This window comes from Anas platyrhynchos, chromosome 5 (genome assembly GCF_047663525.1).
Source record: "Anas platyrhynchos isolate ZD024472 breed Pekin duck chromosome 5, IASCAAS_PekinDuck_T2T, whole genome shotgun sequence".
In the NCBI taxonomy this organism is placed as follows: domain Eukaryota; kingdom Metazoa; phylum Chordata; class Aves; order Anseriformes; family Anatidae; genus Anas; species Anas platyrhynchos.
In genome coordinates this window covers 27,122,870-27,137,627 of record NC_092591.1, presented here as the reverse complement: position 1 = coordinate 27,137,627, position 14,758 = coordinate 27,122,870, and the positions used below count along the sequence as shown (strand labels likewise).

Genomic DNA, 14,758 nt, shown 5'->3' with positions numbered 1-14,758 from the left:
TGGCTACTGAGAGATGCCAGCAATAGGCTTCAAACTGTAAGCCAGGTACCTTGTTTTATACACTGTGTAGGTTTGTACATGGATGCAGTGAAAACCTGTGCCCTTGGGACAGAGAAAATTTGGAGAACAATCATCAAAGTTGAATGTAACTTTTGTTGCTAGTTAGGTGGCTGCACTAGACTGAACTAATTTATACATTAAGTAGAGGGTGAGTTTTCCACTTACAGATTTACAGCTCTCTGCACTGAACGCTGGACAGGTAATCTCAGATGTGGAAGAGATAAGCTGGTTTTGGAGTCTTGTACAACTATAAATGGTGCAGTTGTCATAAGGATCTTTTACAAACTCTCCAGGCTGCAAGTGAAATACAAAATGTAATAAGAAAAGCTGAAGGGAGCTCAGGCAGAAATTTTCCTGTCTTCTGACGACGACTTTTGTATTGTTTCCCACTCAATTATTTTTAGGTTAGCAGCCATTTTCAATACTGATTTTTGTGTGTATTGCAGTATGTCACAAGTGGAGAGAATCTTCAGTTGTCCATGAGATTTCCCTTGGAAGAGAAACCCTCTAAAGCATTTAGAGCACATTAGCTATATTAACAGTCATTCATACCAATGGATTTTACCTAGGGAAAGCTAAATAGGGGCAATAAAGTTGTTTCATATGCAGGCTTTTCTAGCATTCTTCAGTACACAGAAATTACATGTAAATAATATAGAAAAGCTCACAAAGTTACACTAAGCCTTATCTCTGCCAAAGGGATGTTCACTCTGAAATGGGGAAGTTTACAGATTTGGTAGAGATGTAAGATGTAGAACATACTTACACTCAATATGAGGTTGGAACTCTGTGATGCATGTATAATACACTTAGTCTGCACACATTTTCCACAACATTCACCTTCCACTGATTGCCGTTCATATCCCTAGATATTAAAATGAAATAAAAATGAGAGCTCTGATAGATGCATTGAGGAGAAATAAGTGAAAACATACTACCCTGTGAATTGATTATGCTTAGAAGTGTACTCTAGAATTTTGCTTTTCTGTGCCTGAATATCACTGACTCCACAGAATGCAAGTAATAAACTTAGGCTATAGATAGAATCAATTAAAGCACTGTAATAAATATACCTAATAACTAAATATCATTCCACTAAGTGCTCTACAGAAATTTGTTAGCTAATCCTACCAACATGAACTGAATACTGTTGACTACATTGCCAAGCTACATAAAACAGATTGCTCAAGGACAGTCAGTTTCCAAGCCAGAGTTGGATTCTGGATTTCTGCTCCCTATCCTTCAGTTATGCAACAAATTGATCACAGTATTTTTCATGTACATGTGTATTTTAGTTTTGTTTATTTGTTTAAGTTTGTCACTTACAGGTTCACAATATGTGTCACATGGAACGTGTTCACAGGAGATGACATTCAGTTGAGTGCTGACATTAACTTCGTTAGTGCAGAAGCAATTCTGACACTTATCAACAAAGACTGAGGAATTAGGCTATAAATTTAAAGAAACAAAGGTTCATGTATTAATGAGATATTATGTGTGACAGACATTACTTAATTCCCAAAAGCCTTTTGACCAAACAATGGAATAGGAATCCATCATAAACACTACTGGATAGCTATTTAGCTAGCTGTTTATGACATCATCATCAATATTGAACTTAATTTAGTATGTCTTCATTGAAGTCCTACACAGCAATGATGAACTCAGATATTAAAAGCAGAGAAGTCAACATATACAATAAATCAATTACTAGACTCAAAAGAACTTAATTGGGAATCTAAGTCCATTCAGAATAACCCTTCTTTACAAATCTTTTCATTTCTGAAAGCAGAGTCTTAAAACTGAAATAAAGTGCTGACCGAAAGTGTGGACTAAATTTAAAAATGCATACACACTTTACTCTAAAACCATATCCCTCTCTGGTACTGACATTTAGAAACAATTCTTCAGTCTCTCACACATGTCAACATTTTCAGAAAAATTTTAAACTATGCTGAGCTGATAAATCCCTGACAGGAATCTGAAATTTTCTAAAATATTCTTTCTACTGGATAAACCTCTTCATAGCACCTCAGCTAAAGTATGCTAATTGGTCTTTCAAGCATTTTCAGAATACTTTTGAAACAGGAACTTACCAAGAACTCAGCATTCTGATGTACACAAACCCTCTTGGGAACTGTTAACAAGGAAGGAGTTAGGCAGTTACATCAGGGGAAAAAAGAGTCTTTACCCAACTCTAGTCACACTCATTTCTTCCACAATGAATCACAATGCTTTTGTTCAAATACATGGGTTGTTTTCCATTTTTAGTAGCATATAAGGCTTATATAAAGTAAAATAACAAATACTTCACATGTAAAAAGGGAGGAAGATTTGGCCCAATATATGTAGTCCAGTTCATAGCCAAGAATGTTCACCTGACAGTTACAAGAAGTTACCTGTTTCAATTACTAAGAATAAAACAGACTTTGTATTGCTATCTTCTCTTGGGCACATTAACAGGGACATTTTGCTAGGTTAAACTGAGACCACAATCTCAGTTAATTCTGTAGCTTTTCTCACAGGTACTTACAACCAGGAAAGCTGCACTTGAACTACCAGAGCTCTATATGATTTTGCAGCTGTGTGTCATAACCATGGCAGTAATAACCAATGTTAATAGTTAATTCATGCAATCCAACTGGGTTTATTAGCTCTTTCAGTATTACATACAGTCTCATTAAGCCTGATACTAAATTATGTAATAATTATATAATATATAATGCTAGTCATTGTAATATATTTCCACGGTACTTACCACACTCGTACACAGGACAGCACTGATCACTGGGAATATAAGAATAAACTTCAAATCCCAGTGTACACTTGGGGGATTCAGTTGTGCACAAGCTTGTATTGCATTCTGAAAAAAAAAAAAAAGAGAGAGAGAAACACAGAAAGTATATTAAATCACGGCTAGAAAGAGGCATCTCTCGAACTCCCACCTGAGAACTTAAGATAGACTTTCCACTGCTAGGGAATATTCCAGATTCTCCTCAAAGAAAAAAAAATCAGAAAAAAGACATATTTTTCCTAGTGAATCCAGGCACTGGATGGGGGGGTCTACACTCGTTTATGAAACTTCTAGTATGTAATTATCAAGTATAAGAAAAGTATCACAATTTTTTGCAGAGTAACAGTGAACAATTGTTATAGTACTCTGTCCAAGATTGTAGGCAACTGCTGCTAAAGGAAAACCTTACAGCCACACAGAATTCTATGATCTGCATTTTACTTTAATAAAATGGTATTCTAAACTCAAGAACTCATTCAGTTCAGATTCAGTTATGTTGAAACCCAGAATTGTAAATCTTGTTCTGCTGAGTCACTTCAATATTAAAATATTAAAATATTAAAATGAATTTTCCATAACACTGGACAAACTGATTTTCAAAAGCATGATATTATTTTGTGACTCCCTATTGCAGGTCTCTGGTGCTAAACTAGTTCAGGTTCTCTTTTCAGTTCGTAAAGGTTAGAGAAAGGCTAGAAACAAAAGTAAAAACTCACTGCAGGTGACAATGGGGCAGCAGGAATCTTCAGGATTGACTTCATTGACCTCATAGAAGCCGTTTCCATTACAACTCTGCTTATTTTGACTGGGACATTTGTGAGGCTCACATACAATGCCATTTCCACCTTCTAGGCAAATACAGTCCTGACAGTCTGCTGTAAACCTTTCCCCAAACTGTCATTAAAGAAAATAACGTGAGTGATTGCATGGTTACCAGTTAAAAAGAACAGAAATAAAAGCAGGAATGAAAGGCTGGGAAATGACAAAGCAGAGAATATTTTTTTCTCCCCATCCCAAACCTCTTCTTGAAATACAAAAGCAAACGTACCTCTCTTGGTATCATATCCAATCCAACACAGCCTGTGAAAATATCAAAATACATTTCCATTACCACTTATATAACAGTAGATATCTCCACTATATGTTGCATGAATACTGCATACAGTCAGATCTATGTTGTATGCATCAGAAGGAAATAACAAAAAGGAAACAAGCATGCATCCAATTGAAGTGGTTAAACTCACCGCAGGTGTTTACACAGACATCCACACCAGAGTCATACAGCATTGTACCATTAGGACAGAAACAGCCTTCCACTTGTTTAACTGCAGTTTCATTCTGTTGACTGTATGAGACAAAATGTTCAGAGGAGCACCATCACTGTCACAGGCATGCAGAGGAAGGTTAAGCTGGATAACCATTAGTTGAAAATAACAGGGCAATTAACCTGCAGACTTGTGATTCAGGGCTTTTTGATGTTTGGTTTAGCCAAATAAAAAGTACAGGCACCCAGATTTAGGATCAAGAGAACAGTGGTAACAAATAGGATAGTCAGCTAAAGACAGGACAGGAGGCTGTTTGACTTCTCTCATCCACTTATCCTTTAGGTATGACTGAACAAATATATGAGATCTAACAGTGAAGGAACTCTTTACCTTGATTTGCAGGTTATCTGTTTACTAGGACCACATGCTCTATATTCTTTATGTTTGGGACATTCATAAGCTGGAATAGGAAAATAAAAAAGAAGAACAGCTCAGGGAAAATAACGTAGAAAAATCCCATGACCTTATGACAAGAAATTCAACACTACTCATTTTTCTATGTATCTTTGACAATCTTGAAAAGCATAGAGATTAAATAGTTACCAGACTCACGTCTCTGAGTGGGATTACTTTATACAATTTAGCCAGAGGTATAGCATGATACTTTAAAATTAAGGAGATAAAGCCAGGAGTCTATATCCTGAATACAACTTTTTCATAATTCTGGTCTCTTTTGTGTAAGTTCTCAAAGAGGAGCGTATTCCTACCCTCCTATCCTCTTCTGATTACACTAAATACATGAATGATCTGCCAATGCCTGTAAAATATACAGCTGACTCTGCTAAAAAAAAGAAAAAAAAAAAGTATCTATTAATACAAATGTTTCTGATATGGTAAATGGATGCATATTGCAGGCTCATTTATCATTTCCATTTATAAAAATGTTACCTGACAATTACTTGAGGAAAGCAGCTAGTGTAATTTATTGGTATCTTCATTGCTTGGAAAGCAATATGGCATCATTAGGACATTATCATAGAATCACAGAATGGTTTGGGTTGGAGGGACCCCTGAAGATCGTGTAGTCCAGCTCCCTGCCATGCTCCCTAGCATAGGGTTTTCCCACAGTTCAAACTGAAATAGCTCAGTACAAGCTTCCCTAACAGTTCATGATAAAACAGCTAAATACTTACAGCAAACACCATTGGTATGACTTCTCCAGTCGATGCAGACATTTTGATCAGCACAGATGGCAGCATAGATCTGCAGACTTGAGCATTCCAGGTCTAAGCTGGGAAGTGCACAACTATCAAAAACACAGGCTGCATAGAACCTATCAGGGTTAACAACAGCATGGCACTTCTCGAACACACTAGAAATAGAAACATATGTCATTATTAGTTACAGAATAAACCATGAATTCTCCAGTGTGCTTTGCATATTATAATGTGGCAACAGTGACACTTAAAGAGATGTGAACAAGGACTATTACTGAGAGATTTCTACTAAGAGCACTCGATTAGATTGTAACCTATCAACATATTTTAAAGAATTCTCCCCTCATCTACAAAACAACCAGGCACCACTATTTTCTGTCCAGGAGCTACATGATTATTATGAAGTGTAAAGAGGGACTACTTTTCAAACTAGATTTTATTCAAACTATTTTTAATTCTGGCCAAGTTCCTAAAATGAAGATCTCTTTCTTCAGTTGGTCTCTGCTGCTAAGTAAGAATAGGAAAAGGCCAGAGCATAGGACAGTGAGAGCAGAAAGCACAGAAGAAAGTGAGAACATCAGGAAAGGCTAAAGTAGCAGTCAAATGGTTGGGAGTAAGCTGTATCAGCAACGAATGACATCTAGAAACAGCAAAAGAAATGGAAGAAACCTACAGAGCTACTAGATGGAAGTAGCCACTAAATGGAAGAATAGATGGAAGAATAGTTAGAACATTTTGTATTAAGAAATGAACCCCAGAATTGCCACTCAACTTAAAGATCAAATTCTTATAAGCACCAGAGGACTATTGGAATATCTACCTTCCCAAAATAAGCTTGCAGATGGAAGATTCTTTGCAAGGCTGTCCTGTGGTTGTGCCAGGTGATTTTGTAGGAATTAGGCCTGGGGAGCATTGCGGTTTGGAGGGATCAACAATTTGCCAATGATCTGCCATGGTTTCACAGTTTTCTGCAATGTTACCATTAGGTAACCTGCAGTCATCTGCTGTGTTGTTATTGCAAGTACCTAAAATGGGTAGGGGAAGAAAGAATTCACTTACAGATTTGTTATCAAACGCCACTCATCTCTCTGGCACTGTTGTCATTTACTTGTTTGTGGCTTTCTGAGAGTATAAAAAACATAACGGTAAGACTTACCACACTGTCCTTGAGTGTTGTTGCCAAACAGGCTGTAGGGCATTCTGATAGAAAAGGACAAGCCATTGTAGGACACATTCATTTTAAGCTCAGGAATTTCCACTACATGATTTATGCCTGACTCATAGATGCTCACTCCAAATTTTTTATAAGGCAAAGCCACTGTCTGTTTGTTTACAGTCACCTGATAAATAAAATAGAAAAGAGACATATATTTCATTTGATTTCAGAAAACAATCAACTGTTCATTACTTAGCATTGGAGATGCAAATGTAAAGGCAAATAATGTGCATTTAGTTTATAACAATTGTCCCTGTGTTTACTTTTACATTACTGAAAAGTCAAACTTGCTTTCTTGAAGCCAAAGAAAAGGCCTATCATCCACTAATAAGCTAGACTACAGTTTGGAGCTTAGACCAGCAAACACTCTATAGATTTGTTAGAATGACTATGGCATTGAGGACACCTTGTACAAGTACAATATAAAATTATCCTAAATTCTGAGTGCACAGAGTTTTATCCTTCTTGGAACTACCAAAATCACCAAAATAAAAGGAATATGCTTGCAGCATTTTTTTAAGGAAATAATTATAAGGAAATTGCAGGAAAGCACTAAGCCAAAATCTGTATTATTTATTTAAAGACTTTGCCTTGATATACATATGAAATGAACACTGATAGTTTTATTCAGCGACAACGGACTTAATTGCTTTAGAGAAAAAAAAAGTCTATATGTTGGAAATTTTCAATAATTTCACAGATTTTTTCAATCATTTCAAGAATCACAGAACAGCTGATGTTGGAAGAGACCTCTGGAGTCATCTGGTCCAACTCTCCAGCTCAACCAGGGCCACCTGCTTGTCCAGAATCATGTCCAAGCAGCTTTTGTATAGCTCCAAAGAGACAGCTTTGCCTAATGCGGTCCATGATACCATTAACCTTTTTAGTGGCAAGAGCACATTTGCTGCAACCTAATTTGTAATATTCCCACACAGTAACATTCAAAACAAACACACAAACACATCAACCCCACAAAAACCTAAAAAAACTTGTTACCCAATTTTGAATTCCCGAAGTTAGGACATGATATTTACCAATTAGATAAACACACGGGAAATGTGTTTATTTCTGAATGATGAAATCATTCAGAAATAAACTGAAAAATGAAAAAGGTGACACCAATCTAAGATAGTCAGGATCATTTCTTAAAAGCTTAAGCTAGTACTTTAATTGCGATGTCTAGTTTATGTTGTATCCTCCCATTCAACATTCATTCTTTTTCTTTCTTACATCAATGTCAACTGTAAATTAATTTATTTTATACCCTTAACTCTTAGCTATTCATCCATGTTTATGTATTTAGAAGAGATAAGGCACTGCAAATATTTATTATAAAAAAGGGATAAAAAAGAATTTGTAGAATATTTTTCCAGTATTCAGATTCAGAAAAGAAGTCCTTCCTTCCCTGCAGTCCTAATTTATAATCCACTGATTCTATTTTTATTTTTTTCCTAATAATGTATAATTACGAGATTCATACTTTATAAATAGTTCAGTCAAGAAATCAAAGGTAATATTCTCCAATACCTCTACTTTTAGGGTATTTGGTTCTACTGTTGCTATGCGCACTTCCTGAGTCTCATGTCTCACAATGAGCGTTCGTGGACATGAGACTACATCCCGTGCATCACAATGGTAGTTATCAATGTAGACGCCAAAGTTGTCAACTGTTTTATTAATCTCTTCCACAAGAACATATGTGCAATTCCCTTGATAGCTGTAGTACAATCCATCAAAAGTCATGTAGTGTGGGTCTCCCCAGCCAGTGCAGTAGCCTGTAAAAACATAAAGCTAGGTTAGCTTCTTATGGTAACATACAGAATCTGATCAAACTACAAAAAAAAAATCCGTAGGTGTGGGATTCGCCTCATCTTACTTTAAGCATTTAAATATTTAAAGTGTATCTGCCAATGCATGCATAAGCTCATTTCTAAAATTCATCAATAATAGAAAAACAAAACAACTACCGAAAAAACAAAGCAAACAAACAAACAAACAAAACACACACACACACAAAACAACAACAAAAAAAAAAAAAAAAAAAAAAAAAAAAACAGACTTTCAGGGCACAGTATATCCGACATGTCTGAAAAACAACTGAGAATAGGATTACTCATGTCCTAGAAGAACCTTTACAAATCACCTCAACAAGTAACTTATATGCAGACCTCTAGCCTATAGATGTCAGCATCTGGACATTTAAATTCTACCATAGGAGACCAATTTGTTCTACTAACAGAATAGTGATGTCGAAATAATGACAACCAAATTAAGTTTTACTTTGTTAAGTAAAAAGGATCAATATAGCACTCTAAAAGAGACCAATACTGGCAGTCTGAAGGCCACATCTTGCACAACACTTAGCCCTTGATAAACAGCGCTGTTCTTTACGCTAGTATTGTTCACACAGGAAAAAAATATTTCTTAAAATATATACTTACAATCACACTCCCAATGCCAACAGCATTGATCGTCATCAAGGACTTGCACAGGAGCAAGACCATTGGCGCATGTGGGTTTAGGAGGTGGCTCACAGATGACTGGAAACAGCTGGACTGTATTGTTTTCTACACATACTGCCATAGTGCAGTTACACGGCCACCATGACTGACCTGGCTGTATTTGGAAAAAGAGAGAACAAGAGAGAGAGAGAAGCCTTATTGAGCAGTCACAGTGAGTCAGATGGTAACATTTATACTTGAATACCTTTTGCAGATTTTAAAAACACCTTATGTTTATTGGCAATATTTTTTTCCAGCGGAAGTCTGAAATTGGGAAGGAAGAGCAGCATTCAGCACCATCAAGGTCTGCAAGATAATCTAGCTTTAGTGAAAGCTGCTAAGTGAAAGGCATTAATTATGAATCATGCCAGTAACCAAAAAGCAAAATTGCCTTTTGCAGTTTCAGTTGTATAAAAGTAAGATCTCCTATCTAATTTCATTACCTAGGCTTCCTTCCAACAGTGAAAGACAAGTATGCTCAATCACCTTCCATGGATGTTTAGAACAGATTAACAGCTGAAGCTACAATGAACACCAGCAATTTGGGGAGTAATGTCTAAGGCAATTATAGCATGCATTGTGAGTGTATGTATTTTTTCTAACTTGGACCATCTTACAGCTGCTAATTATTTGTATACCAGCAAAACTAGGTGGTTTCAAAAAACTTAGAATTGGAGTGAAAATTCATAAGCATTTGAAAGTGGTAATCTGTTTCACAGTTAGCTCTTGAAATCAGACTATGACCAAATATAACTGCAGAATAATTCCAAACACCGACCAGTTCAATCCAATGTTTTCTTGTTGGGCATTTGCACTGTAATTACAACAAACTGCGTGTACATATTCAAAACCAGAAATAAGAAAAGAAAGACTTAGTCCTTAGTTAACTCCTCAGAAAAGCTTTTCTACAATAAAGAGAAAGATTTATCTGTACTCTACCTCCTTGAATGCAGAATGCCTTTTAAAAACTATTGTTGAAGAGCTAATACCAGTATACTTGATAAAAAAAAAAAAAAATAAACACACAAAATTCATTGGAAGTCATGTTGATACCCCTCCAAAAAAAAAAAAAAACACAACAGAATGAACAGATACCTCATTTTCTATCCAGATAAATGTTTACACTCTATGATAATAACACTGTAATTATGTACCTAGACACCTTTGAAATAAAATGACATAAATCAAAAAATACAATCTACTAACCGCATATGTTTCATTAGGTGAAATGGTACAATTATTTGAGCCAGAACTGGGAGTTGAACTTGAAGTACTGAGTGCAGTAACTGTGGAACTTCCAGGAACAGTGACTGCACTTGATGTTGGAGTAGTGCCAGAAGTACTAGCTGAACCAGAAGGAACAATTGCAGATGTGGTAATGGTGGTTGAAGTGACATTGGTAAAAGGAGTAGAGGTTGTTCCTGAAGTAGTGGTGAAAGATTTGGTGGGAGTTGTTCCTGAAGTAGTGACTTCTGATAGGGTTGTTGATACAGAAGAAGGTGAGGTACTCATATATGGAGTTGAAAATGGGGAAGATGATCCCAATGTTGGCGTGCTAAAAGTGATGGTAGGTGAGGAAGTCGAAGAAAAAACAGTCCCAGTGGTACTTGATCCTGTTAAAGTAGTGACAAAATGAGAACTACTTACTGAGAAAACACAGTGCTTTACAGAAAGATGGGAACCTGACTTTTGATATTAAAAAATAGGCATTCTAAAGAGTGAAAAAATAGAACAAACAAAAAAAAATAAGAAAAGGAAATTTAGATACGAAAAAGAAGAAAAAAAAAATTTAAAACATCAAGTCTGGAAGCATCTCAACAGAACATGAGGAAAAGGGAAACACAAAATTTTAGGCACAGAACACCTGCATCCTCCCAAACTCCACGCAGCAAGATCTGAAATGCCAGAAACCACAGCGCGGGATGATATGCAGGACGTGAATCCACTGAGGCTGAGCAGCTGCTGCAGCAATATCTGCGCTAGACCTCAGCCAGCCCTTTGGAAACTGCTCCCCCACATATTCCCATGCTGGGCTAGGAATCTCAGGCTCACTGTGCTGCTTCATCCTTCTCTTGGGAGCACGCAAGCTCTCGCTCTGGGCCTGAATGCCACAACTGCTTTCCGTTACCACTGTTAGAAACTGTTGAGGACACCCAGAGGCCTGCCTCAGAACCGGCTACCTTTGTGCTAGTACAGCGAGCCGTGAAGATATGCGTAGGAGATCCAGGAGCACTGCATACACCAGAAGAGCACAGGGCTAATGCAGCACAAGAAAGGGAAGAATGTCAGCAAAAGCAGCGTCCCAACAGCGCCTGGAACCACATGGACGCAAAAGACAAGCCCCCCTGGCCTCGCACACACCGCCTCCCGCTCAGGACGTTCTCTCCAGCTGAAGGACGAAGCCCCGCAGCAGCAAACGCAAGACTTCCACTCCCATCCCTATCTGACTCAGCCGGCCAGAGGCCCCAGGCTGCAACGGCATCCACAGAGCCCTGCGGTGTCGGGCAACAGCAGAGCTTCTGCCCAGGACCCCTGCACCCTCCTCACCTCCACACAGCCAGCCCCAGGTCAAGCACTGGGCACCAGCGCTTTTCGGGAAGCCTCAACAACTCCTCCCAGCCCTCATCCCACACAGAAAGTGCACACAAGTCGAGGTGCTCACAGACCTTCATTTCTCCCCCTACAAGGAAACCCGTGTCCCCATGGCCAGACAATTACCTTCGCTTGTCGAGGACGGTGGTGACAGGGAGGTGGTGTGTGTCGGCGTGGGCGGGGATGCGCTGCTAGTAGTCAGGGTGCTGGGGGACGTGGTCGGTGGAGGAGTAACAGACGTTGTCCCCGGGGTGCTGCTGCTGGAGGACGTCGTGCCACTGGTGGTACTGCTGGGACCTGGCGTCGGTGTTGGCGGGAGAGTGGTGGTCGACACAGGCCCAGTTGTGGTACCGGGGGGAGTGGTGCCTGTCATCGGTGTTGGCGGGAGAGTGGTGGTCGACACAGTTTCAACGGTTGTGGAGCCGGGGGGACTGGTTCCTGAGAAAACACAGTGCTTTATTGCAAACCGGCAAACGGCGGTTGGTATTAACCTCCGTGGCTTTCCAGCAACCTCAGGAAACGCCATCAAGCTTTGCAGAGGAAATGCCGACAGGAATAAAGCAGAACCAGTTCTCCGCGTGGCTCTTGCAGAAGAACGTGGGGATCACAGACAAAATCTCCTACGGCTTGCACGGCACTCAGATGCCAACGCTTCCGCAGGGAACAACAACGCTGCATGCAACAGCTCTCTGGAGCCTGAAAACTCTATACTGCACAGAAGAGCTCAGCACTCCCAAGTCCAGACGAATTCACGGAGTTCGTAGGCCAGCTCTTTGCTTCCTTCCCTATTGCTCTCACCCTATAAGCCGTGGACAGATCCCCGCTCCATGTGCGAGAAATCAGGGGGCGTGTTCACTCCAGAAGCCCTTCCTCTCTGTGGGCCTTGGCTCCACTGAGGCTGAGCAGCTGCTGCAGCAATATCTGCGCTAGACCTCAGCCAGCCCTTTGGAAACTGCTCCCCCACATATTCCCATGCTGGGCTAGGAATCTCAGGCTCACTGTGCTGCTTCATCCTTCTCTTGGGAGCACGCAAGCTCTCGCTCTGGGCCTGAATGCCACAACTGCTTTCCGTTACCACTGTTAGAAACTGTTGAGGACACCCAGAGGCCTGACTCAGAACCGGCTACCTTTGTGCTAGTACAGCGAGCCGTGAAGATATGCGTAGGAGATCCAGGAGCACTGCATACACCAGAAGAGCACAGGGCTAATGCAGCACAAGAAAGGGAAGAATGTCAGCAAAAGCAGCGTCCCAACAGCGCCTGGAACCACATGGACGCAAAAGACAAGCCCCCCTGGCCTCGCACACACCGCCTCCCGCTCAGGACGTTCTCTCCAGCTGAAGGACGAAGCCCCGCAGCAGCAAACGCAAGACTTCCACTCCCATCCCTATCTGACTCAGCCGGCCAGAGGCCCCACGCTGCAACGGCATCCACAGAGCCCTGCGGCGTCGGGCAACAGCAGAGCTTCTGCCCAGGACCCCTGCACCCTCCTCACCTCCACACAGCCAGCCCCAGGTCAAGCACTGGGCACCAGCGCTTTTCGGGAAGCCTCAACAACTCCTCCCAGCCCTCATCCCACACAGAAAGTGCACACAAGTCGAGGTGCTCACAGACCTTCATTTCTCCCCCTACAAGGAAACCCGTGTCCCCATGGCCAGACAATTACCTTCGCTTGTCGAGGACGGTGGTGACAGGGAGGTGGTGTGTGTCGGCGTGGGCGGGGATGCGCTGCTAGTAGTCAGGGTGCTGGGGGACGTGGTCGGTGGAGGAGTAACAGACGTTGTCCCCGGGGTGCTGCTGCTGGAGGACGTCGTGCCACTGGTGGTACTGCTGGGACCTGGCGTCGGTGTTGGCGGGAGAGTGGTGGTCGACACAGGCCCAGTTGTGGTACCGGGGGGAGTGGTGCCTGTCATCGGTGTTGGCGGGAGAGTGGTGGTCGACACAGTTTCAACGGTTGTGGAGCTGGGGGGACTGGTTCCTGAGAAAACACAGTGCTTTATTGCAAACCGGCAAATGGCGGTTGGTATTAACCTCCGTGGCTTTCCAGCAACCTCAGGAAACGCCATCAAGCTTTGCAGAGGAAATGCCGACAGGAATAAAGCAGAACCAGTTCTCCGCGTGGCTCTTGCAGAAGAACGTGGGGATCAGAGACAAAATCTCCTACGGCTTGCATGGCACTCAGATGCCAACGCTTGCGCAGGGAACAACAACGCTGCATGCAACAGCTCTCTGGAGCTTGAAAACTCTATACTGCACAGAAGAGCTCAGCATTCCCAAGTCCAGACGAATTCACAAAGTTCGTAGGCCAGCTCTTTGCTTCCTTCCCTATTGCTCTCACCCTATAAGCCGTGGACAGATCCCCGCTCCATGTGCGAGAAATCAGGGGGCGTGTTCACTCCAGAAGCCCTTCCTCTCTGTGGGCCTTGGCTCCACTGAGGCTGAGCAGCTGCTGCAGCAATATCTGCGCTAGACCTCAGCCAGCCCTTTGGAAACTGCTCCCCCACATATTCCCATGCTGGGCTAGGAATCTCGGGCTCACTGTGCTGCTTCATCCTTCTCTTGTGAGCACGCAAGCTCTCGCTCTGGGCCTGAATGCCACAACTGCTTTCCGTTACCACTGTTAGAAACTGTTGAGGACACCCAGAGGCCTGCCTCAGAACCGGCTACCTTTGTGCTAGTACAGCGAGCCGTGAAGATATGCGTAGGAGATCCAGGAGCACTGCATACACCAGAAGAGCACAGGGTTAATGCAGCACAAGAAAGGGAAGAATGTCAGCAAAAGCAGCGTCCCAACAGCGCCTGGAACCACATGGACGCAAAAGACAAGCCCCCCTGGCCTCGCACACACCGCCTCCCGCTCAGGACGTTCTCTCCAGCTGAAGGACGAAGCCCCGCAGCAGCAAACGCAAGACTTCCACTCCCATCCCTATCTGACTCAGCCGGCCAGAGGCCCCACGCTGCAACGGCATCCACAGAGCCCTGCGGCGTCGGGCAACAGCAGAGCTTCTGCCCAGGACCCCTGCACCCTCCTCACCTCCACACAGCCAGCCCCAGGTCAAGCACTGGGCACCAGCGCTTTTTGGGAAGCCTCAACAACTCCTCCCAGCCCTCATC

At 41.7% G+C, this 14,758-nt stretch overlaps 1 protein-coding gene across 1 annotated transcript in view; it reads right to left on the bottom strand.

Annotated features, from left to right (window-relative positions):
- MUC2 (mucin 2, oligomeric mucus/gel-forming) overlaps positions 1-14,758 on the bottom strand; it is a 76,580-nt gene that overhangs the window by 2,866 nt on the left and 58,956 nt on the right. Inside the window, 15 exon segments of the mRNA XM_072038383.1 lie at positions 226-354; positions 827-925; positions 1,387-1,509; positions 2,157-2,197; positions 2,819-2,923; positions 3,571-3,748; positions 3,903-3,934; positions 4,099-4,199; positions 4,510-4,579; positions 5,313-5,491; positions 6,157-6,361; positions 6,493-6,676; positions 8,080-8,327; positions 8,994-9,168; positions 10,260-10,695. Of these exon segments, the coding sequence (XP_071894484.1) occupies positions 226-354; positions 827-925; positions 1,387-1,509; positions 2,157-2,197; positions 2,819-2,923; positions 3,571-3,748; positions 3,903-3,934; positions 4,099-4,199; positions 4,510-4,579; positions 5,313-5,491; positions 6,157-6,361; positions 6,493-6,676; positions 8,080-8,327; positions 8,994-9,168; positions 10,260-10,695 (2,305 nt within the window).